Below are 23501 nucleotides of genomic sequence, written 5' to 3'. Positions count from 1 at the left end.
CTACACTGTGATGTACATACTCTGAGAGATGCTCAAGGGTCTTTAGACCATTCTGAAATGTGCAAAGGTGCTGAATGCAGGAGCTGAAGACACTTGACTTCTGTGAAAACTGGGCAGATTTACGTGTTGAGTGGTGCAGTTGTCATTCAATCCCCATAGGTAGACTGGCATTTTTGCTACAGGAAAATTGCCAGAATAGTGTGTAGGCCTGGGATGGCCAATAGTGGCACCAGAACTCCTACATGAAGATGCATGAACAAGGAGTTTGCCTCAGTTATCCAGCATGAGGACAGTTGACAAATTTTACCATAATGGTACAGAAGCAGGTTGCTGTACCTTTCTGGCTACTGCAGACAGCTACAGGCCCATGGCTACCCAGTTTTGCGGTAGCTTCCAGTATTCTTAAAGTCATTTAGCACTGGTTGAGAAAGTAAGGAATGTACTTGAAATAAAGTTAGGTTTCCACAGAATAGGGTTCCCAAACAGTGGGGGGCTACTGATGGAACACATATGCCTATAGTTTGCCCTCCAGAATGAGCTGGTGAATCCTACTTTCTGATTCCACAGGGCTTAGTGGACCACAAGGATATGTCCACAGATGCCAATGCCATGTGATCCCAGTGTTTTTTGGAGATCTGGCATTTCCATGCTCAGACATCCTTAATGATGTAGCGGCACACACTATTATTTTGAGGCACTCTGCCTATCTTTACCTGTGTAATCACATTAAGTCCATATAGAAAATTAAAGTACATGCAGATGATGAATAGTAATAGATTGTGTATTTGGAAGGCTGAAGACAAGTTGGCAGTGCCTACAAAACCATCTGGGTGAATATGATGGCCTCTTGCACAATGTATGCGAGGCTAGAAGTGGAGCTATTGATGAAACATATATGCCTATAGTTTGCACTCCAGAATGAGGGAGTGGACCCTGGATGTGAATGAGTTCATTCACCAGTGTGTAGAATCAGAAAATGCCCTCAACAACAGGGTCATGGGAGTCAATGGAAATTAAGGATGCTCAACATTAGGGGTGGGCGAAGTGGGCCCTATTCAATTTGGATTCGGCCCGAATCAGGGACAGTGATTCAATTGGTTGATTCAGATCATTGTCCCTGATTTGATTTGGCCGAATCCAAATCTGAAGATTTGATACTGATTCAGATAATCAGTGATTCAGCCATAAACACAGCTTTAAAAGTTTTTTCTACATAGCTTGAGGTTGCAGGTGTGGCTCGTGATTGCTGCAATGCTGAAGCATCCCACAGGAGCACGGGGGCTGTCCATATGCTCAGTGGCGAACCTGGAGGTGGACCAGAAGCACTTCCAGTTCACTTCAGGGTCTGCTGGGGAGCATGCTGGGGGGCCCGCCTGCGCCTCCCCAGCTTGTCTATCGGCCACAGGGGGACCCCGGGTGGACCCCCGACCCAGGAGGCACCAGTCGCCGAGCTGGGGGGTCCCCTGTGCACTCCTCGGCAGACCCAGAAGTGGACTGGAAGTGCTTCTGCTGCCGAGCATGCTGAGGAGCCCCCCGTGCTTCTGTGAGACACTCCATCTGCCCCAGCATCGCAGCGCTCACAAGCCCCTGCTACCTAGAGGTATGTAGAAAAAACATTAAAAGCTGTGTATGTCCGAATCTCTCTGAATCGATGCAGAGGGTTCTGACTCAATTTGGAGAGATTAAAGGGTCCTCTGATTCAATTCTGCCTCATCTGCATACTCAAGCTCTGGGGCAGGATGGCCACCCTTCAGATCTAACACTGCAAAGGCAGTGGTAGAGTCCCTACATTAATTTTATTTCAAAAATAAGAAGAATTGAATTCTTCTTACCTTAGTCCTGCACAAAGACAAGGCTACAAATTGCAGTGTTTTTCATTTCAGTCAAATGTTTCAGTCTCCTGGTTCAAGACTGCAGGTTCAAACTTAGCAACATGAGAACTGTACACATCTCAGTAAATGAACTATGCACATTTTTTTACCAAAAGTATTCAGAGTAAATCAGTCCACATCACAGGTTTGACTGGGGGCGATTCATAATTGTGCCTCTTACCGGGACTACCTCCAAAATCCTTTTCAGGCTTGGTAGTCCACTAGGGACTCAACTTTTTTGGAAATTCCTGAAAGGAAACACGAGTCTAGCAGAGGGGTTCCATCAGTCTACCAAAAGGAGGCTTTTAAGAGCCCGGTGACAGCACAACAGATCAGCGAATGGAAGGGAACTAGTCTGTTACAGAGGTGAAGCAGCAAAAACTGCACAATCACCAAAAATGACTGATTGAGTAGAATTGCTGCTGCACGATTGGTAAGTGTGTAGGTATCGATTTCCAGGAGTGGGGAAAACCTGTAAGAACATTAATAAAACTGCTGCGGAAAAACGTGGGTGACTGCTAGCTGTGGACTGGCCCATCTTCTTTGACTACCAGTGCATAAGCTGACTAAGAAAATACAGAAGAAAAAGCCCCAAACATAATGATCTAAGGCCTGAGGGAATTCCAGGGCATCTTCCATAGAAAGGAACTAACATGAGAATGCTGAGTTTTGGAGACTGTAGCACAAAGAACTGCCGTGCCTTAAACATGACTCAAAGTTCCCCAGCTATATTAATACTCACATTTTAACAAGGTCACGTAAAACAGTATGAATGTGAACATTCATTTTTAGTAAAGGTCTTAATAGTAAATAATGTATTGTTGTAGCATTTATTTAAAAAAAAAAAGAAAGGAAGGGGAAAAAAACATTTTAAAATATTATCTAAAAACTCTTGAAAGCCCTGTGCCCTGCAGTCATATTTAGAAGAGCAAAAGCATTAATGTGAAACACCTAAGCCTTCCTTCTTGCTCTCTGCTTCTCAAAAGCTGCATGGAACTTCATATTGCTCTGTTTGATGTTTAGCACTTAATTTGTTTAAGGGCAGAAAAGCCATGTAAGGAATTTCTACAGCATTTTGGCCTCCTATATTCCCTCCTAGTACCTACTCCCCTCAGCCATATGCAAAGGTGAATGCGTGCAAAATGGCTAGAAAAAGTAATGGGATTGGAATGTCCCTGGAGGAGGATATGCACCTTTGGTGGCTATGCTCCATCTGTACTAGTAAGTGGAGATATACCTAGAACTAAAACAGAGTTTACAAAGTCAGATTGTACTTCTCCCAAGACACAAGAATAGGGGCATATGTGCGGTTGATGGGGGAAACTATAGGCAAGCATGCAATGGAGACTTATCCTATGAGTGAAATGCCCTTTCTCTAAAATCTAATCAGGTTGTTTTTTCCATGTTCAGTTCTCCTCAAGATATGAGCTCAAGGGAAAAATCAGATAATGGCAAAGAGGTAGGATCTGAGACCAATCTTCAGGAGAGGGCTACAGCACAAACAGCTTCAGACACAGGTATTACCTCCTATAAAGTCTGGCATTGTAATGCTGTGGGGTTGTGGAGAAAGGAAATCTGTGAATGTTGGGAACAATGATAGGACAAATAAGATGGAAATAACATATTTTACTTGGATCAGTGCACCAAGTTGTAGAAGGGGAACAATAGGCAAGTCTTCCAAAGTATGTAGGAGTGGGAAAGTTTTGTGTGTGCTCTGAGGATATGGTATAATCAGTCATTCTTCTAGGCCTGGAAAGGGGAAGAGTTTAAACGTTCTAGAAAAACAAGGAAAGGGAATTCTGCAACTGAAGTCAAGCTCTCAGAGGCTATGGGAACAGTCTTTTTAGTCATTGTCACAAAAGCTTCCATAAACATAAAAATAACTGAAACAGAGACTGAGCTTAATTCTTGCTTGTCTGTTTCTTGGCTAGCTGGCCAGCCAAACAGGTTTTACAGTCATGTCAGCTGTGCACATTGTGCAGAGGATGTTGGGACTAAAAGCTCTCCTGCCCACTGAAAGCTGGCACAACATCTTGATTAAGCACAGCATGTCACCTGCAGCTGGAATTGAGAGTTATGTCTTAGCTGCAGTAGCATCAAAGTAGTTCCACAACCCACTTAGAACAGATTAAGCATAAAGCAATTTGATATATGAAAGCCAAATGCAGATTTTTCCCTGCCGTTGACGTCTGCATTGCATGTATGAAATATGCAACTACAATCTGGATCTAAGTACAAATGTGAAACCTGCCCGGTCAGGTGCATATCATAAGGAATTGCATACATGTTTGGAAATTGGATAATCACACTGTCAAAGCCAGGAGCGTTTTTTTTCTTTCCTCACACAAGGGTGGGGGGAGGACACACCCACATACATTTTATAGTTTAATACACTGGAAAGTACTTGCCTGTGTAGCTTGATTGGCAACGCCTTTCTAATATAGGCGCAACAAACAACTTTTTAAAAAGTGCTTTTTTAGGTTTCCCAAATACATAAGCAAGCTCTAGTGGTAAGAGCATAGCATAACATAACTGTTGTATGAAAACAACATTAAAAAAACCATCACATCCCTCAGTAGCATTACTGTACTGAAAGAAGTTTCCAGTATAATCCTTTCTAGCACAGACCTTAGCTCAGTGGTTTTCAACTTTTCAAGATTGGAGGCACCCCTCAGTAGATTCAAGGAAGCCTTTGGAAAATGCTAGCTCTTAGTTTTCACTCTTTTTTTGACTACATAACAATACTAGAGCAGTTGTTCTGTTGTAGAGAACTCAGAAAGACCACAACAGGCTAGAATGTTTTTAATGTTATGGATTCTTATTTGAAATCTCTGGGTTTATCTTGTGAATTGTATTTGTGCACCTACCTGTGTTAACATTGTGTAGCATCTTGTGGCACCCCAAAAGGATCTCAAGGAATCCCAGGGTGTGACAGCACCTTGCTCAAAAATAATTTCCTTTGCTAAATGCCATATAGCTATAGCCCTGACCAGATCAGACAGATTGAGCACAAATTCAGACCCAGTACACTCCAGATGAATCCACCCAAAGGGATCAGTGTTTCACTTATTCCAAGAAAGGAGCACAGGAGGAGGGTTAGCTGACCCAGGAAACCTGTTAGATTTTGGTGAAGACCAAAGCAACTACAATAATTGGGCTTTGTCATGTGTGTAGACAATGAAGGAGAGGATTTTGTCAACCTTTTCCAGGAGTTAGTATGCCTATATTTCAGCATACAGTGTTGTATAGAGGTCATCACACTGTCTGCCAATGAGTTAGCCTGGGTACCAGATGCTGATAGGTTGTGGCTTCCCAGGGTAAATTAGCAAATGAAGAATTCCATGATACCACAGCTGGACTGCTTCTAGTGCCCAAACTAGCTCACTTGGGATTGTCATGGGTTTCTGTGCTTCACTGTAGTGTACAGTGTAGACATACCCATATTTACTTGCATGTGGAACCCAGAGACTTGCATAAAGCAGACATACCCAAGCCAGCTTTAAATTAACAAGATTGGGTACCTGTGGCAGTCTAGTCATGGTAGAATAGAGGTCAGTACAGGCTGGAAACCCCACGTAAGGAGCAGGATAAAACACTGTGACTGGAGCATAGACCTACTTTTTGACTGCAGCCTGGCTTATACTTGAAATGTTTGCTAGCATAGCTGTATCAGTTAGGAGTGTGAAAAGGAATTGTTATTTTAATTAGTGTAGTTATACTGGCAAAAGCCCTAGTGTAAATACTGTTACACTGACAAATATGTGTTTTTATTGGTATTAGCTGCATCTCTACTAAGAGAGTTGATCAATACAGTTCTACCAAGGAACTCTTTCTAGCAGAGTCCATTATAGTTCAAGGCCTGAGAAACTTCCCACTCCATGATCAGCCTAGAAGAATTGAGCAAATCCCACACAATCCATTGATGAGGCCAGACTAGGACAGTAGAGCAAGCACAGACTGTTTAAATATTTATATCCTACTTACTATATTTTAAAGACAGAAATGTGCTATATTGGCAGCCATGGTACTTGGAAGTGGGTGAGTGTAAGTGACTCCTAGCCAAAGGAGCACTTAAGCTGCTGCATTAAGCAAGGTTTGAAAGCTCCAGAGAAGTTGCATGGACAACCCAGTAAGCATAGTATCACAGTATAGAAAGACTGCATGCAGCAGGAATAATCCTTTTAACTTCAATTCAAGGTCTTAAAAGTTTCACCACAAATCAAATTCTGACCAATACTCATGCCAGCAAACGCACTGGAGACTGGGTGTTTAATCACTTATTATTAAACTACTTGGAATTAATACAGAACACAGATTAGTTTATTTGTGTTCAACAGGTCCCAAAGGGATTCTTGGAATATTAGGAGGAATTAGAAAGGAAACTTCTTTCCTCTCATTACACAAATTAAGCAGGTAAGCATGTGAAATATTACCGCAGAACTTGTCTTTGTTGAAATGAGGCCATGTGCTGAGGAACTTAGAATTAACAAGGGAACTATTTACAAATCTTCTTTACTTTTCAAAATATGTTCTGCTGAGGAAAGCCAGTGTATTTCAAGCTTATTTTAGGCCTTTGTCTAAGATGTGTGACAGCCACGGAGAACCATATAGTTTTATGGTTATCAGCAAGGTCTGGAACATGCAGCTCGACTGGCTTTATTATATACTACTATACAGGCCTTAACCTGGGCTTGGAGCGATCATGGCTCTGGAATGATGAAAGGGCATCATATCTAGCCTGTTTTAAATTCTACTTGAACAGGCAACAGTACAGCCCATTAATTGGGCCGTGCCTGGTGGTTATATTGTAAACCTGGACTGATACCACCCACTTGTTCCACACAAGTCACTTTCTTTGTGTTTTTGAGCAGGCCAAAACTTTCACAGTTGATCCAGGAAAGCTGCAGGAGACACTAAGCCTGTGTGAAGCAGCACGTATTCTCTTCAGATTTGGATTTGGCCGATTCGGAGGGACAGTGATTCAATTCAGTGATTCGAATCACTGTCCCAATTTGATTCAGTCAATTTGGATTTGGAAATTCAGCACCCATTTGGAGATTCAGCCATAGAGTATAATGGGGAAATCACTAAAATACCTATAACTATCATTGTTTTGGAGATTCAAATGAAAACAACAGGTATGGTAGCCCCTTCTGAGGGCATGAAGTCTGCAACCTTTCAAGGAAATAGGTGCAGGGGTTTCTGTGAAAGTGCACCTCAAACTATTGAAAGCAAAACTCGTATCACTTGTGTATGTTAAGGCAGACAGGATGAAAACAGCAGGGAACTCAGAGAAAGATCAGTCACTGGCCAGCCCCAGTCATCACGACCAGAGCAGTCCTTTTCCACATCTCAGCCTTTTCCATACATGAAAGATCACCCCCTCTCCTCCCTCTTCCCAGTTTCTGTTTGCTGCAAGCCTTCCGAATCTCTGAATCTCTCTAAATTGATTTGGAGGCTTCCAATTCGATTTGGACCATTTAATGGGTCTCCCAATTCAATTCGGATTCCGCTATTCAGCCGCCGAATTAGGCCAAATCTCCTCCGAATCAAATCGGCTACCGAAGTTTCGCACAGCCCTATCAGATCCTGCAGAAGAAAGAAGCCTCTGAAAGGAATTATCAGTTGTTTTCCCTCTTATTCTTTAACTTTAGATCAACCAGCATAGCTGAGAGAGACCGCAGAAGGAAGGTACTAGAGCTCTAAGAGGATACTCAAGCTGATTTATGGATATTGAACTCAGTGCTATTCACAGTACATTGTGCTTAACATTTATTTTGGTTTCCTAGTTTTCTTTTCTTCCACATGTCTGCCTCTGTTGTTTTGTTGTTTGTAAGTTTGTTCCTACTCCTGATGTGGTGGGATTGATTTAAAAAAGCAAACAGATGCTTAACAGGATTTTTGTGATCAAATGCAGTAAGAGAAGTTAAATGTTGGAGCTTCAACCGTCACAGTGAACCTAACAATACTGGCTTGAATAATTCTGGGTTCCCACCCCTTACACATTTCATCTCAGTGTTTACTATGGAAGAAGATAACACATTTTTAAGTCTTTGACATATAGGACAAATCTAGCATCCATTATTTTCTTTTCTACCAACTTTCTGAAGTGAGCTAATAAAGAACAAAACGGTTGCAATGTTTAGAGAAGGAATCCAACCTGCGTTGTTCACAGTTTAACCTTCAAGGCCCCCTTCCAAAAGCATTTTATTGCCTAGATCATTGGCAACTTTCAGAGACAGAAGGCATAGGAATAACTGCTCTTAATTTTCAGCTGTTTAACAAACACTCAGGTTTGGAAAAAAAAATCTCCTGCATGAATAGATTCACGAAAAGCAACTTCTTTGCAGCATTTATGTATGATTAATTTGCAATTTTATGTCTTAATTTAAGTGAAAGAAAAATGTCTGCTTACGTTGATGCCTCTGCTCGTAAGAAGCCTTCAGGAATTTCAGTGTCAATACAGACAGAAACTAGCTGGCTTTATGAACATGTCTACAGAAAACCAAGTAAGAAATGGCTTTGTTACTTAGAATATTAGCTGCTTACTATAGAAGAGACAACACGTAATACAGCAGTTGCACATTTAAAACATACAAGGTGCCTTGTAACTAAATATTTTAGCAGTTCATTCTACAGACAGTCCTCAGACTTACAGCACAATTGGTTCCTGAAAACCATGTCTTTAGTTGAAACATTGTAACTTGGAACTGATTTTCCCATAGGAAACAACGTTATAAATGGGGGATTGGTTCCTGAACCAAGGCCCGATACCCTATTTTCACCAAAAATACCCCAGAATTTTGTGCTCGATCAATTATAGGTGAGTAATCTAGCTACATTAATGTATTTATATTGTAAATAGCAATCATGTTGATTTGGAAGGACTTCCTTGAGGTCACTTTGGTGGACTTTTTGAAGGGCTGGAATGTTCTCAGGAGTCTTGGCTGTAGGTTTTTTCTGGAGTCTTGTCTGCTTTCTTAAAAAAAGTGTCCAAGGAAGTTTGGACAGATGTTCTCCAGGGAGATGGGTGATGCAACGAACTTGTTCACTGGCATGGCATCGGTTCGGATCAAGCGTCGTAAAGTCAAAACTGACGTCAGAAAGCTGAAATAGGGTGTCAATTTATAAACGTTGTAAGTGCGAAATGTTGTCACTTGAAACGTTGTAAGTCGAGGACTGCCTGTATTGCAGAGCAATGAACTTGATGCAGCTAACACTTAACACTGAGGTCCTGCAGTGAGTCAGTTCTTAGCAGAGTTGAGAACAGAACCTAGGAGTTTTGACTTCTTTGCTGTAAATACTATACCACACTACTTCCAACACATGTTTAAATGATCAAACACATGATAGTGTTTAGCTGGTAGAGGAATATACAGTGTGCATGGGAGTTCTCTGCTTATGACAGAGATGCTTGTTTATTGTGTTTCTATAGGAGATGCTTTCAAAGCCTCTAAATAGAGTTACAAATACACTGTATGTTTCCTTCTCCTGCTCAAACAAGTCATGCAAACATGCGATTCAAGTTATTAACTCCTTAAGCAATCAGACAAAAGGCATGAAACTGCCTTTAGGGATCAGTTCCTTGGAGCTAGGCTGTGCCTGGCCCCATCTTTTTTTTGGTACACCCCACTTATTTGTGTTCTCTTTGCAAGAACTAGGCACATTTACAGCCCTTGTTAGGACAGTGCAGAAAGTGCTGCCCCTTACAGCAGGTCCTAAGAAGCACAAGGCACCCAAAGGATGCCAACAGGATTTGGAGCTTAGGCCCCATAATACCAGCTATCAGCCATCCTCCTAAGGGGAAAGGAATGTGCTGCTCTGAGTCATAACAGGTGCACTTAGTCATGAAATTCAGTACAAATACATTTGTGGAAAGGAATACCAGAGCTAATAAGAGCATTACCAGAAGCCTGAAGTTTCACTAGAGGCTACACTACTATATCTACACTGCTGTGGCTGTGCTGTGATCTAGAGGTCCCTGAACAAGCTTTTAACTAACAAGGTTGGGCCTTAGCAGGCATCTGAATGCAACAGCTCAGAACTCAGCACTACCTGCAAAATCTGCCCAAGCAGTTAGGAAGACACATAGCTTGGGTGTTAGCCCCTGCTAAGCCCCTGCCCTGCCAGAGCTAGATCACTAGCTGGGACACCAGCAGTAAACCTCATTCTAACTCAGATGTCTCTACGCTGCATTGTATCCAACAAAACAGCACACTACTGTTTTAGAGAGCCTGCTAGCCATGTTGTAGGGCCCTGCTGACTGCATTGGCCTCCCTAAAGTTGCTTCTCTTCAAACCAAGTGTTCTCTGGGGCTCTTTTGTTTGAGATAATCAAATGCATTATCCCCATGTGGGTCACTGTTAAACACATATTCTAATTTCAGGCCAGAGGAAGATGAAAGAATTCGAGAAGACTAGTGCTCATGTTGACTCTGCTTCTAAAACTGGTAACTTGTTTTCACTTTTTCTACTAGGGGGTTGCAGTCAATTCTGGAAAAATTGGCCCATAGCTACTGGATACCAATAACCAGAAAGGAGTGTGGTAAAAAACTATTAAAATAGTTAGGGGTTGGTTAGAGAAGCTGAAGCACAAGATTAAAAGAAGTAGATATTTACCTGGCTTATAACCAACAGCTAGATGAGGAAAATAAGCAGGGGAAGAAAGCAAAGGATGAATTGGAAGATAAATTGTATGAGCAACGAGATAAAATTTAGCTGGAAGTCAGAGAAAGCTTCCTGCCAACCAGACCTTTTGGTCTGAAGAACAGCTGTCTGAGCAAAGTGGTAGAAACCCCATCCTATGGCACATGTATATACAAACTGACTGAAGAGAGCTGCCTTGTACTGACAGGGCGTGGAGTAGAAGGTGCGACAGGATTTCCCAAACTCCCAGTATCTTGCTTCACAAGCCAGCAAAGTCTGGGGCTGCTTTAGATACTATATCACTTTAACCTTGCTTAACTTTAAGCAGAGAACATTTCCATTGCTTAAAGTTAAGCCTGTTCTTAAATGCAGTGCTTCAGCACGACAGTATCCATGGTTCCCATTAGAAAATGAAGAGGCCTCCACATAGGTGGACGGCAACCCTATTCCTGGTTTAGATCTCTGCCAAAAAGCCCCTGGTGTGCATTTTGAGTGGGAAGGGGAGGCGTCTTGAAAAAACAAGGAAGAATGGTTATCCAGTATTGTAGAAAGTCATGCTTTCTTTGAAATGTAACATTTTAATTCTCACTGTTGCTATTTAGATATGCTGGTAGCCCTGTCACAAGAACTTGCCAGCATAGGTATCTTATGTGACACAGAGGTATGGCACACCTAGTTGCTACCATAATGCATTTTATTCTTAACCATTTTCCCCTCTGAACAATGATCTGACCTTTCACTGTATTTCTTCTCTCATCTAAGTTTAATGAAGACTTTGTAAAGCTGTTTGAGGAATCTCTGTGGACACTCCCCTGCATTGGGCTACCAGCTCTTCTAGCATATAAGCCAGAATCATCAAGAGAAAACATGCAGATAGAGGTGACTTTCCTTTCTGTTACATGGTTTACATTAATTCCTGTGAGCTGCTGGAGTGGAGGGAAGGGAGGCAGCTAAAAAAGCTTCCATAAAAGCTGTGGAAGATGCTGCTTTCCTAATGTTCCACAGGGGATTCAGTAGCAGTGAGAGGTTTTGTTTGTCAGGCTATTAAAATGTGTAATCTGTACACAAAAATATGTCTCACACTATACAAGTCATCCATAGTATCCCATGCTGGTGGCATGTTTCTAGGACAGTGTCTGATTATGTCACTAAAAAGGAGGTAATACAATTTTATTTTCATAGAATGATAGGAAAGACGACCTAAAAGGGACCTCAGGAGGTCATTTAGTTCAGCCCCCTGCTTGAGGCAGAATAATCCCCATCTAAATCATCTTAGCCAAGTATTTATCTCACTTGTTCTTAAAAACTTTGGGAACTATCCTCATACACAACTACTGAGTGTGACAGGGCCCGCCATCATAGATGACTGTAGCAACCACTAACAGCCTCATCCATCTTGTTTGCCCCACTGTGATCTCAAAAGGTATCAGCCTGCTGTCTCACTTGCCACAGCTTGATGGTTAAATGTTCATACAATTAGGGAGACTGCCCTCAGAGACCAGCATGAGCTTTGAGTACATCACCTGACCCTACTCATCATCAGGCTTGGCTCCATGACTCAAGTAGGGCTTCTCTTACTCTCAGTCCTAGGAAAACTGAACTGTTTAACTCTGGGCTCTAGGCCTTGCCTCACTTGACTGGGGCCTTGCCACTCTGTGCTCCTCTCACGGCTCTCCAGAGACCAGGCTCATGTCCTATGCCTGCTATCTAGAACACCTGCAATTTTCCTAGCATCCACTCTAGCTTTACAGAGCTGCCAGCCTCTACAAACCACATTTATCCATTGCATCCCCCCCCAGTGTACCCTTTCATGGCATCCAGCCACCCCTTAACCACTCCCAAGCCTCAAGGAGGTTTAACAGACTCGCAAGAAATAGAACCCTGCAAACTCTTACCCCACCATTAGCTGGTACTCCCTCCAGCTCTCCCAGGTTCCTGGACTTCCCTCCACTTCATCCTCTAGCTGCCTGGATTCCTAGGCATCCTTGTCCCTGCTAAGGTCAGGGCCAAACCACCTATTCTGGCTCAGAAGCTGGGCTCATATTTCCCTAAAACCTATCCCTTACAGTGATATGATTTCCCCAACAACACACAGGGTTTGCTCCTTAGTTTTCTAATCAGCATGCTTCCACTGCATTGCCTATCTGCTCTTTCTTTATTACTGTAGTACAGTTACCTGGAGGGGGGGGGAGGGGGATCTCAGTAATACTTTTCCCTGTAACAGAAACCCTGTGACACTGCTTCGGCCCCTGTTCCACCAGTTTGGCAGAAGCTTCTTTTTTGTGGAGAAGCTTGAGAGAATCCAAAGGAGAGCCACCCTCATGATCCAAGGCCTGGAGGGAAGGCCGTACGAGGAGAGGCTGAGAGACTTGGAACTCTTCAGTCTGGAGAAGAGAAGGCTCAGGGGGGACTTGGTAGCAGCCTACAATTATATAAGAGGGGTACATCAGGACCTGGGAGAACAGCTGTTCACCAGAGCTCCCCAAGGGATAACAAGGTCTAACGGCCATAAACTCCAGGAAGGCCAATTTAGACTAGACATAAAAAAGTTCTTTACACTATGCATGTCCAAGGTCTGGAACAAATTCCCCCCATAGGTGGTCCAAGCATATACTCCGGACTCTTTCAAAAAACGGGTGACTATATTTCTTGCTGGGTCACTTGATCCCAGCTGACTTGCCACCTATGGCAGGGAGGCTGGACCCGATGATCTCATGAGGTCCCTTCCAGCCCCTAATGTCTATGAAATCTGTGGACTGTTTTTTCTCTCCCCTAACCAAAATAATAAGGCTGGCAAAAGCTATGAGTTAGGTGCAGTTTATCAGCCAAAGCTTTTTAGCCATTATTCCTCATTCTTTGTGGACCTGGTTTTATGTTGGCAAAAGCATAACTTGCTGATACTAGCTTCCTCTCTAGTCAAGGGACTGGCCAGCATAGCTCTATCAGCAAACCTGAGGCCCAAAGCAAACCTAAGAAGTTGAACAAGAACCAAAATACTTACAAATTGTAGGCAAGGGAAGGAGTAAGCATTGTGGATTTTGTGAGGGAACTGCAGCCTTGAGGCTACTCCCCATGTTTTCTTTCACACACACTTCTATTATTGAACAGACCAAGCTGATCAAGCAGGATATTAAATAGATACAATAAGTAATCTAAGCCCTTACACCCCTACTCCTAAGTAATAGCTTTTTTTCCCCCAGATAGCCCCATCAAAACTGTGCTTTTTAGAATGAATATTGATGGCAAATAGCTTAACAAATGCATAAGCTTGCTAAGTGTACAATTTGTAATTGAAATACATTTAATTCTATATGCATTTTGAAGGGAGATAGGTACAGAAGCAGATAGATAAGCTTTCAGAATATCCCACCTCTCCTTAAGAGATATTAGCACAGCAGTTCTGATATAGGATTGTTCAGGGAGTCCAAGCAGTGCTATAATATGCAACCACTTTGGTCAATAATCATATTAGCTTTTGTCAGTTAGAAAAGAAAATATTCTCAGGCATGAATAACAAGATCCCAGATGTTGTATTTGTTGTAGCAAACTTTTCTTTGTACTGCAACACCCCTATCTACTCGTTGGCAATATTCTCTATGCTGAGCATGGGCAAGTATTGCAAGACATGATAACGTCCACTTTTGTGCAACATGGTGAGAATTTAGTGATGCATAGCAGAGGTGTATTGAAAATACATTTAAGACCTTTTGCTTTAACTATATTTACATACTGTAAACAGAGTTTTGAGCAGTGTCTTCTGTTTCTAAGATAACAAGAGGATGACAAATTGTTGATTGCATCAACATACAAATATTAATTTTCCTCCCCCCACCCTGCACACTGTAGATAGAAGAAGAATGTGTTCCAGTATGTGAGTACTGTGGCAGCCCACTGAAGGTATTCCCTTCCTATGAATATACTGACCCCACCTCAGAAGATTACCAAATGGTAAGCTATTAGAAGGTGTTAGCAGAGCTTCACTATGGAGCTGGAACTTCACTCTGGTGTAACATTACTGCTTTGCTTCCCAGAACTTTTGTTGTGAGAACAGCCGAGATCTCTACAAGTACATTGTTAATGAAAGCCAGCTTTATGAAAAGTCTAAGAATGAGTCAATCTCCATTGACCCTCATGAAGCACATGGTAGTGAAACTGAAAGGCAGCGAGCACGGGAGAAAGCATATTTAAGGTACCATTTGCTGGCTAATATAATGAACTTTTGATTCAAGTCTTTTCAGGAATAACTTTCCAGCATGGGAAAGAAATAGAAGGAAAATATGAGTACAGCACACAGGCATGGAAGAAGAGAAGACCTACAGTGGGCAGGAGTTGTGTGTGCTGATATCTCATCAAAAGAAAAGCCCAGAGAGGGCCTGGTCTCTGGACTGTTTCTTGCAAATACTGGTTCTCTTTCTGGCTTCAGTCATTTCTGAAGAAGCTGTGTTGTGAGTCTGCCTCCACCCTGAGTGACTAGAAGCAGTGTCTGGCGCTTGTACACATTAGAGAGGTTTAGTCCTTAGGGTTACATTGTACCCCCTAAATTGAAATAGTGGGTTTTTAATTGAAACCCACTGCTTCAATTTAGGGATTTCCTTCACTGTTACGGAAAGGGGCCTTGCTGAAGGCAAAAGCAATAAGGGGCCTGATCTTTTTTTCTGCAGAGCCTGCCTGCCATTCCTACCACCAGGGGGCAAGCTGACTAATAACTGCAACACATCAGGATGTAGTTTAGTTTGCAACAATGCAAAATTATTTAAAGTTCCCCTCCCCAGCAAGACGATCGGGCTGGGGAAACAATCATCCCGCTGGGGAGGGAAACACAGCTCATCTGGGCTGAGTTCCTTTCCCCAGCCGGATGGTAGCACTCAGCTCAGCCCCAGTTCCCTTCCCTGATCGATCCCACTGCTGGGGAAGAGAACTAAGCGATGGGGCTCAGTTCCCTTCCCCAGCTCCCCGGTCCCAGGCGGCATCCCTCCTTCATCTGGCAGGCAGATCAGGAACCTGCAGCCCCGGGAGGACTGGCTCAGCCCCTGCAGCCCTCCTGGGGTTGGGCCCCTGATCTGCCTGCTGGATGAGAGAGGCTGTTTCAAGCTTCCCCATTATAGGGTATGGGCAGAATGTCGAAACAGCATCCCTGTTTTGATGAAACGAAACGGAACAGCTGTTTCGAATCAAAACGAAATTCGAAACAAAAATGCTGTTCTACTGAAACCTTGAGATGCAAGTCGAAATGGAATGGTGCCATTTCACACAGCCCTAATGCACAGCGTGACGCCATTAAGTCACACAAAGTAACATTTTTGTCATGTGTACATGGTAATGGCATCACATATACAAGCACCCCTATGTTTTATCTCCACCACTTCAACCATCAATGTTAGCTAGGTGCTGATTTGGGGTCTTTCCTTGTTTGGGTGTCCAAAGTGAAGGACCTGGAGTCCAGTTTTCAGAGGTGCTGAGCATTCCCAAGCCTCAGACGTGTTGTGGAATTGTGAATGTTCAGCAGTCCAAAAGCTTAGGTCCTTAGTATTGGGGGGAGGAAAGCACTCTAAAAATCAACCACCCCTGCTCTGCAGGACCCACAGCACTGCTTCTTATATAGGTTGGCTTGGAGGAGGGGGATTCTATTTTTAAATGTATATTACATTATTTTAACTGCAAATTATGCTCTTACCAGCGGAAATTCATCACAGAGTCAACAAATTATTCTAATATATGAGACAACAGGCTGCTTATGTAAAAAAAACCCCAGCAAATAATTTATCTGTTCTTTCTAGGTTTGCTCAGTACCTAAAAGAGCAATAGCATCAAATGAGTCAGTAACTATATAAAAATTTCTCCTTCCTTAAAAAGAAAGGAAGGAAAATAAGATGGAGATGCCAGAGAGGCAGAAATTGCCTAATGCCAATAATTTAGGTATACAGGCCTAACTCTTAGGGCCTGGTTGAGACTCCTGCCTATCTACGTTAAAAGGCTAAACAAATTTTAGTCTTCTATGTGATAGATCAAATATAAAAATAATATTAGCTAGTTAAGCTGGTATCCCCATTTTCTTATTGCCTGGTCATTTATTGTCCTTCTCAGACTGCCAGGGAATGTCCAGTTTCTATACTCAAAAGGAAGACAAAAAAGTATGCAGATTTAACTTGCCCCCAGCACTGTAGCATTCTCTTTTAGTGTTACTGTCCCCCAGCACTCAGAAAAGGAGCCAAACAGTTTGGTGGTTTAAGTACCATTATACTCTTTATAAAATTTAAAATTGTGCCATCTGTTAAGGCATTCCATCAAATTAATGTGACGTTATCTAAGAATATTCCTGTATTAGGCTTTTTGTTTGTTCCTAACCCACTATTGCCATGGCTTTCCCATGCACTGGCTATTAGGAAAGTCTTTTCTGTCTGGACAGATGTTATAAATAGTCCTGGCCAGCATAACACACCCAGAGTTATGCAAGAAAAAAGTTTGGTGTTTTATTTTACAACAAATCTGAATAACCCACGTACACACTAGTCCTCTCACCCTGGAATCCAGCATGTCCACTGCCCTAGCTATTTCAAACAACATTGCACTTCCAAAGGGGCTTCCAGATTGCCAAAAGAACTCATGGTAAGGTGGAAGCCTCCACAAAGAAATAAACTCCAGTGCTTCATCTTTTTAAGTCAGAACTCATGAGACTTCATAGCCAGGCAGCAAAAACAAAGCACAGACCTTTTGCCTCAGTTGTTTGAGGAATCCCCACCTTGTTTTCCAGCTGTTTGTTACCACGTTTATCACTACTGTGAACATCCTTATAGGCAGAAGAGGAAATTACCATATCTCAGACCCACTTTCCTGTATGCTTTGTCCATCTATTTAATTTACTGAACCTTTCAGGAAGTTGCATTTATTTTGCACAAGATCCAGATTTTGCATCTGTTGTAGTTTTTGTCTTGGCTGTAGACTTGATCAAATAATACTAATAAAACACAGACCCATTTAATTTTGCATTATTGGCAGCCATACATGGGCCTAATTCTCTTTTGCTTAGATAGGAGGCTGGACAGGATAGCACCTTAAAAATTAACTTGTTCAGAGATGCATAAGTTTTCATGGGCAACAGCTTATATCATCAGCATCTGATAAAGTAGGCTGTCACCTTATGCCTAAGCGAGTTAGTCTCTAAAGTACTATCCTACCCTACCTTCTGCCTGACTTCAGACTAATACAGCTAACCAGTTCTGTTTTTGCTTAGATCTTATGCTGGCATTATTCCATTTTCTCCAAAAGGAGTTGCTTGCAATTTTGAGAGAGGAGAATCAGGCCACATCTCTTACAAGGACATCAGAGATTTACGTTCAATTTTCTAATCAAGATTTTTTTAAATTTGTGTCTTGTCTGTTTCCTCTTAATAGGCAACAGGAGAGACAAATAGTAAAACAGTTGGCCTATGTGACAGCAGAGCAGACCAGTTTCATTGAATGTAAGTAGGATTATTTAACTGTTAGAATTAATCCAAATGGCTATTTTGACACTGTCACAACTTTGCTTCTAAATGTGTGTGTAGATTTCAATGTAACTAATTAGTTAGAGCCACTGTGGCACTCCTGGAAAAATGTGACATGTTGTCTTATGTTGTGTGGCACCAACCTTAAATATTAAATAGTATGGTGTTTGGGTTACACAGAGAGCCTTCCCTTGCTTTGACATCAGACATTTATGCCTGAACTCTTCAATATACAATTACACACACACACATTAAAAGAACATCATTCACTTTATAAAATTCATTTTTCCATGAAAGTTAGGAAATGCCAAAATTAACTTGCCTGTCTCTTGCTCATCCAGGCTGAAGGTGAATAACCAGTTAAATTCTAGCCCTCTACAAGACTAATCAATTATAAAGGATTAATTCAACATACTTATATCTCCATTACAATATGGCTTGGTTACGCAAGTTCCTGCTTCACCTACTGTTAAATCTCCAGTTTCATATCCTTGAAGGAAGCCAAAAAGTTTATGCATGTACCTGCATCTGCTGACCTTAATTTAGTCTTCCTTATGTACTAGATGAGAGTCTAGTCACATTATCACATACTATTTTAACACAGGAACTCTGGCTCATTTAGGCATTGCATGCACAGTGCTCAGTTAATGAACAGCTCTTCAATAGTTTATTCTCTCCTCATTGTTCCAGGTCTGGCCTCAGGCCTTATTTCCTGCATGCTCTCCAGGCACTGTTTTGAAGACAAAATTAATAATTTTCCTCAGGTTTTTTGTTCTTATGATGTCCACTATTTGTGTACCTTACACATAGGAATTAATTTCCCTGTGGGACAAGGGGTGGTATTATTGCCGTTTTCCTGATGGGGAATCCAGACACAGATAATTAGATCAACAGTATCCACTAATTTTGTGTACCCACTATGAGACCTAGGACCTGATTTTTTTCAGGATGCTCATGTTTCAGTTCCATGCTCCAAACTATGGACCTTACAAAGCAAATAATCACCAGAAGTAAAAGCAGTCCATGGACTTACAACATGATTGGTTCCTGAAAACTGTCTTAAGTCGAAATGTTGTAACTCAGAACCAATTTTCTCATAAGAAACAACGTTATAAATGGGGGATTTGTCCCTGAACCAAGGCCCGCTACCCCTATTGTCACCAAAAATACCCCAGAATTTTGTACTCAATCAATTATAGGTGAATAATATAGCTGTATTAATGTATTTATATTGTAAATAGCAATCATATTGATTTGAAAGAACTTCTTTGAGGTGACTTTGCTGGACTTTTTGAAGGGTTCTTGGCTGGAGTCTTCACAGGAGTCTTGGCTGTAGGTTTTTCTGGAGTCTTGGCTGCTTTCTTGAAGAAAGTGTCCAAGGAAGTTTGGACAGATGTTCTCCGGGAAGATGGGCGACACAGCAAACTTGTTCGCTGGCGTAGCATCACATTGGATCAAGCGTTGTAAAGTCAAAACTGATGTCAGAAAGTTGAAACAGTGTGTCAGTTTATAAATGTTGTAAGTGCAAAACATTGTAACTCGAAACACTGTAAGTGGAGGACTGCCTGTATTTAAGAAAAGCTAAACTATGTATTTTCCTGGTCTTGCTGTCTGAAATGGCTACACCATTTTGGCTACGCTTTTCAAAAAACAAAAACATCAGCCTGTATCTGACACCTGGCAATACTGAACAGTTTTCCACAATTATAATCAACTGTAAACAGAGTCTTATAATGGGAACTGTTGTAAAGCCTCATCATAGACAACATTACCAGCCCCACCTCTAATGTACAACTCCTATGCTTACTTCTCAGATTCGAAACAACTTAACACCATTTCCTACCAGCTTTCCCGAGAGCCACCCTGGTCAGGAACTTATACTCTGCCATCTGATGAGACAGTTAAAAAAGAAGAGGGAAAGGATATTAACTACAGTATTACATGCTGTGACTTTACCATAGTGGGTGGAAAGGTAAAGAGCTCCTGAAGTTTCACTGCAAGAGATCCCCTTTGACAGTCTGATATTTGCACAGTGCAGTCCCTTCTTTGTGGAGGACAAGTAGCTGTTCAGCTGAGACCTTGAGGAAGTGCTTTGGTTGGACTTGCATGTTGCACAATGCTTTTTGCTGGTCCTCTGCATAGGGATGAATTTCACCCCCTGCATGAAGCAGGCCAAGGATTCACAACGCTATGATGTATGGAGGTTAGCTACCTTTCCCCAGTTGACTGCTACCCCATCAGCTTGTGTATTCTGATCCCCCTTTAGCACAAGGACATTGGCCAGTCAAGGAACCTTCTCCATTTGCTTCTCTGCCAGAAGCCACTGAAAGTTTAGAGACTCAAGCATGTCCTGGCAGGCAGAATCTAGCTAGTTTCCTTTTCTTCTGGCCTCTTTCTGTTTGTTCTTTATATCAGCTTTTGCCTGAAGCAGGAACACAGCACAAACTTTTGTTGAGGACTGAAATTAGCAGTGATAAGTAACTGGTTAACACAGTAGTGGATAAAACACTGACAGTAGGCTCAGGAGCTCTATGTTGTAACCCTCTCCATTCCTGTCTACTTCAGCAGTATGCTCCATAATTCCATGGGAATAATAGAAGCCTAGACTGGAGCATCTTTGGGGCACAGACCAAAACAAGTAATACATGGTGGGGGAGAGGAAACAAAGCTACAGTACAGTGTTTTAACTACCAAATGAAGAACTTAAATGTCCAGGCCCAGGCTTTGCTGCATCAGTAGAAAGGTGTTTGGGGGGGTGGGGGGGTGGTAATCAGGGCAACAGCCCAGGGCACCCACCTGGAGGGAGTGGGGGCAAAAATAGAAGCCATAGGTGCCAACCAGCCACAGTGTTGTCATCACCAGCTACCAGTGCTACCCCAGGTGCAGAGATGCTGTTATACCTCTGCACTTCAATGAAGAACCCAGGTATGCAAAAGATAAAAGACAGATATAGTACAAAGGCTGAGAGATTGTTCAATTAACAGTGATGCTTGTGACAGTTTCAGCTTTTAAAAAAAAAAAAAAATTCCTTTTAATTGCCCACAGTTAGCGAAGAACCAGTTCCTGGAAAAGTATTACAGGCATGGAGGAAAATTTCTTACCTTATTTCCAGACGGGACATCCCAAGTATTGTATCCTTCACAAGACTAATTTACTTTGGTCACCTTTTAAAAGTATATGTTTTTAACAATGAGTTGGAATGGTAAATCTAAGATTAACCTTTTGCAACAAAGAGCAAGTAAGAGCTATGACAGCCAATAAACAAGCCACAATCAAGAATCAAGAATTGCTTAAAACCAGCAGAATTATAATCACCTCTCCATAGTCTTCAAAGTATATGGGTAGAATGAATTAAGTTCCTTCATGTGACTTTCCTTGCACTCCTATCTTTCTACCTCAGTTACACATGAGAAGGGATATTAACATTCTGTCAAAGTTAACAGAGGTCTCCTTCCTGTGCTGGCATTCCCCACCCAGACCCATCTATCCTTAGTTTAGTAGTAGTGGTAGTAATAAATAGTACTACTACTAATGCCAAATTACACGGTGCCATAACTGTGCACGAGGCATGTTCATTTCATCCCATTATGGTATTCCTGTTGAGCAGATATTTTGTTTTTCAGATGGTACCAAGTATGAGGAGCAAAGGTTGTGGATCTGTTTGGTTCTGGGGTGTTCTAAGATTTCCCTGAAAAGGAATGACCCCGCCACAGTTCTCCCTCCAGGGTTTTCTCTGCTACCATTCTGATCACATGAGTTGCTCCCTCTGCTTTGCATTCACTATAAACACCAGGTATATTTTTAATGGAAAACCATATATATTTAAATGATAAACACATCAGTAGAATCTTTCACCCTGCCTAGTAGGCTGCAGATAGCTTGTATGCAGGGCTTGACACACACTATAGTAAAAAGAAAAAGATTCCCCCAATTAAAATACCAGTGACTGGCATGAAAACAGTAATCAAGGAAATGTCACTTGGAGTGCTGTGAAATCAACATTCTGAAATATTTAATGCTATGTAATACCACTACAGACTACTCGCCCACCACAGACTGAGTTCCTTATCCAAGTGTAGCTATCCATCTGGAAATCTGGCGGTGATCGTTGTGAACAAGAAAGGAGGTTTGATTTGCATAGTACAAGAAGACAAGCCAACTAATGCAGCAATCCAAGCAGTGTTTGAGTCCAGTGGTAAAAGCACTTGCTATCATCCCAATGGGATTATATGGTATGTTCAGGTGCACTCAGTCATTTCTTCTTGCTGATTGGCACCTGCCACAATTTTGGTACTGTGTGGATCGGGAAGACATGTTTTAACAGTAGTGATAGATGGATAGATAGATAAAAGGCCAACATCTAGCTCAGGCATTTCTCACCACAGTTTTATTTACATTCTTAGACCACAGTCTTTCAAAGACTTGTGTGTTAATCTTGTGCACGCACACCCCATTAATAGTAATTGAGTTGAATAAGCACTATCCTGCTTGAAGTTCAGCACAGATGAAGACTCTCACAGGCACAGAGCCCATCGTTGCATGATCTGCACAGCTTGCCAAATCAGGGGTGAAACTAGAAGTACCCCTGCAGCAGCAGGAAAGTAAGAAGATGAACAGACCACCAACATTTACACTCTTTCAGAGCTGAGGGTTGTTCAGCCCAGGCCCTCCCTTGTCCACTGGCTTCTCTTGTCTGAGGCATGGGAGGCCATGAAGAGAGACAATTTAAGGGAGAAATTAATATCAAATTCAACTCCTTCCTCTCTGCCCCAAGAATCAAGACATTGGCCTACCTAAAATAGTGGCACTGTCAGATCTGCAAAGACCTTTAAGCTGTGATGAAGTAAAGGGAAGAAAACACTTGATGCAGCTGAAGTCTCCCAGTTTTCTACTTTTAGGTATTTAGGGCTTAACCCTGCAAGATGCTGACTTGCTCTGAACAGCTTTTAATTTCCACGGGAGTTGAGCACTTGGCAGTACCCTACAGAGATGAACCCATTGAGCAGCTTTTCATCTTCCTCCACAAAAGCAGGACTCCCATTGACTTCAGTAGGGTAGATACAGACCCTTCATTATTTATTCTCCAAACTCCTGTTCATGTGAGCAGACCCTTTGTTTCCAGAATCACTCAAATCCAAGGTATGCAGGGTAGGGCCGAGCTGTAATAGCAACAGCAATGCATTGTGTGTTACTTACCAGTCTTGTTTTATTGATGTTTTTCCCTTCTTGCTTAGGATAAACATTAACATTCAGGAAGGACATTACTTAGATCAAGCTGGCAACCGAGTGAGGGTGTGGACCTGGCCAAGCCATTTGAAACCTTCTGGATCTCGTATTCCATTTAAACCCATTTTTATATCCCTGAACCAGTATCTTGGTGTCAGGATATATGGACAAGACAAGATTATGATTTCTTTTCTGGCCATGGGGCAACAAGCAAAATTCATCGTGGGAACAAAAGTGCAGGTATTTATTCACGCACATATGCATCCCTCCTACCTT

The 23501-nt window shown here is 42.0% G+C and overlaps 1 protein-coding gene across 2 annotated transcripts in view; it reads left to right on the top strand.

The window, feature by feature from the left end:
* ERICH6 (glutamate rich 6) overlaps positions 1-23501 on the top strand; it is a 30348-nt gene that overhangs the window by 5025 nt on the left and 1822 nt on the right. The window contains exons 4-16 of one of the 2 annotated variants that reach the window (XM_019491854.2): positions 3282-3388; positions 6209-6284; positions 8265-8380; positions 10258-10320; positions 11119-11177; positions 11279-11395; positions 14363-14464; positions 14548-14705; positions 17908-17975; positions 19814-19971; positions 21045-21130; positions 22079-22231; positions 23234-23465. In XM_019491854.2, the coding sequence (XP_019347399.2) occupies positions 3282-3388; positions 6209-6284; positions 8265-8380; positions 10258-10320; positions 11119-11177; positions 11279-11395; positions 14363-14464; positions 14548-14705; positions 17908-17975; positions 19814-19971; positions 21045-21130; positions 22079-22231; positions 23234-23465 (1495 nt within the window). Of the gene's footprint in view, positions 1-3281; positions 3389-6208; positions 6285-8264; positions 8381-10257; positions 10321-11118; positions 11178-11278; positions 11396-14362; positions 14465-14547; positions 14706-17907; positions 17976-19813; positions 19972-21044; positions 21793-22078; positions 22232-23233; positions 23466-23501 lie in introns of those variants that run through there. The other variant, XR_009463485.1, reaches the window with a different exon arrangement.

Source organism: Alligator mississippiensis, chromosome 7 (assembly GCF_030867095.1).
Source record: "Alligator mississippiensis isolate rAllMis1 chromosome 7, rAllMis1, whole genome shotgun sequence".
NCBI classification, from domain to species: Eukaryota; Metazoa; Chordata; order Crocodylia; family Alligatoridae; genus Alligator; species Alligator mississippiensis.
The sequence above is the reverse complement of the archived record's forward strand: the minus strand, read 5'-3'. Positions and strand labels throughout refer to the sequence as shown.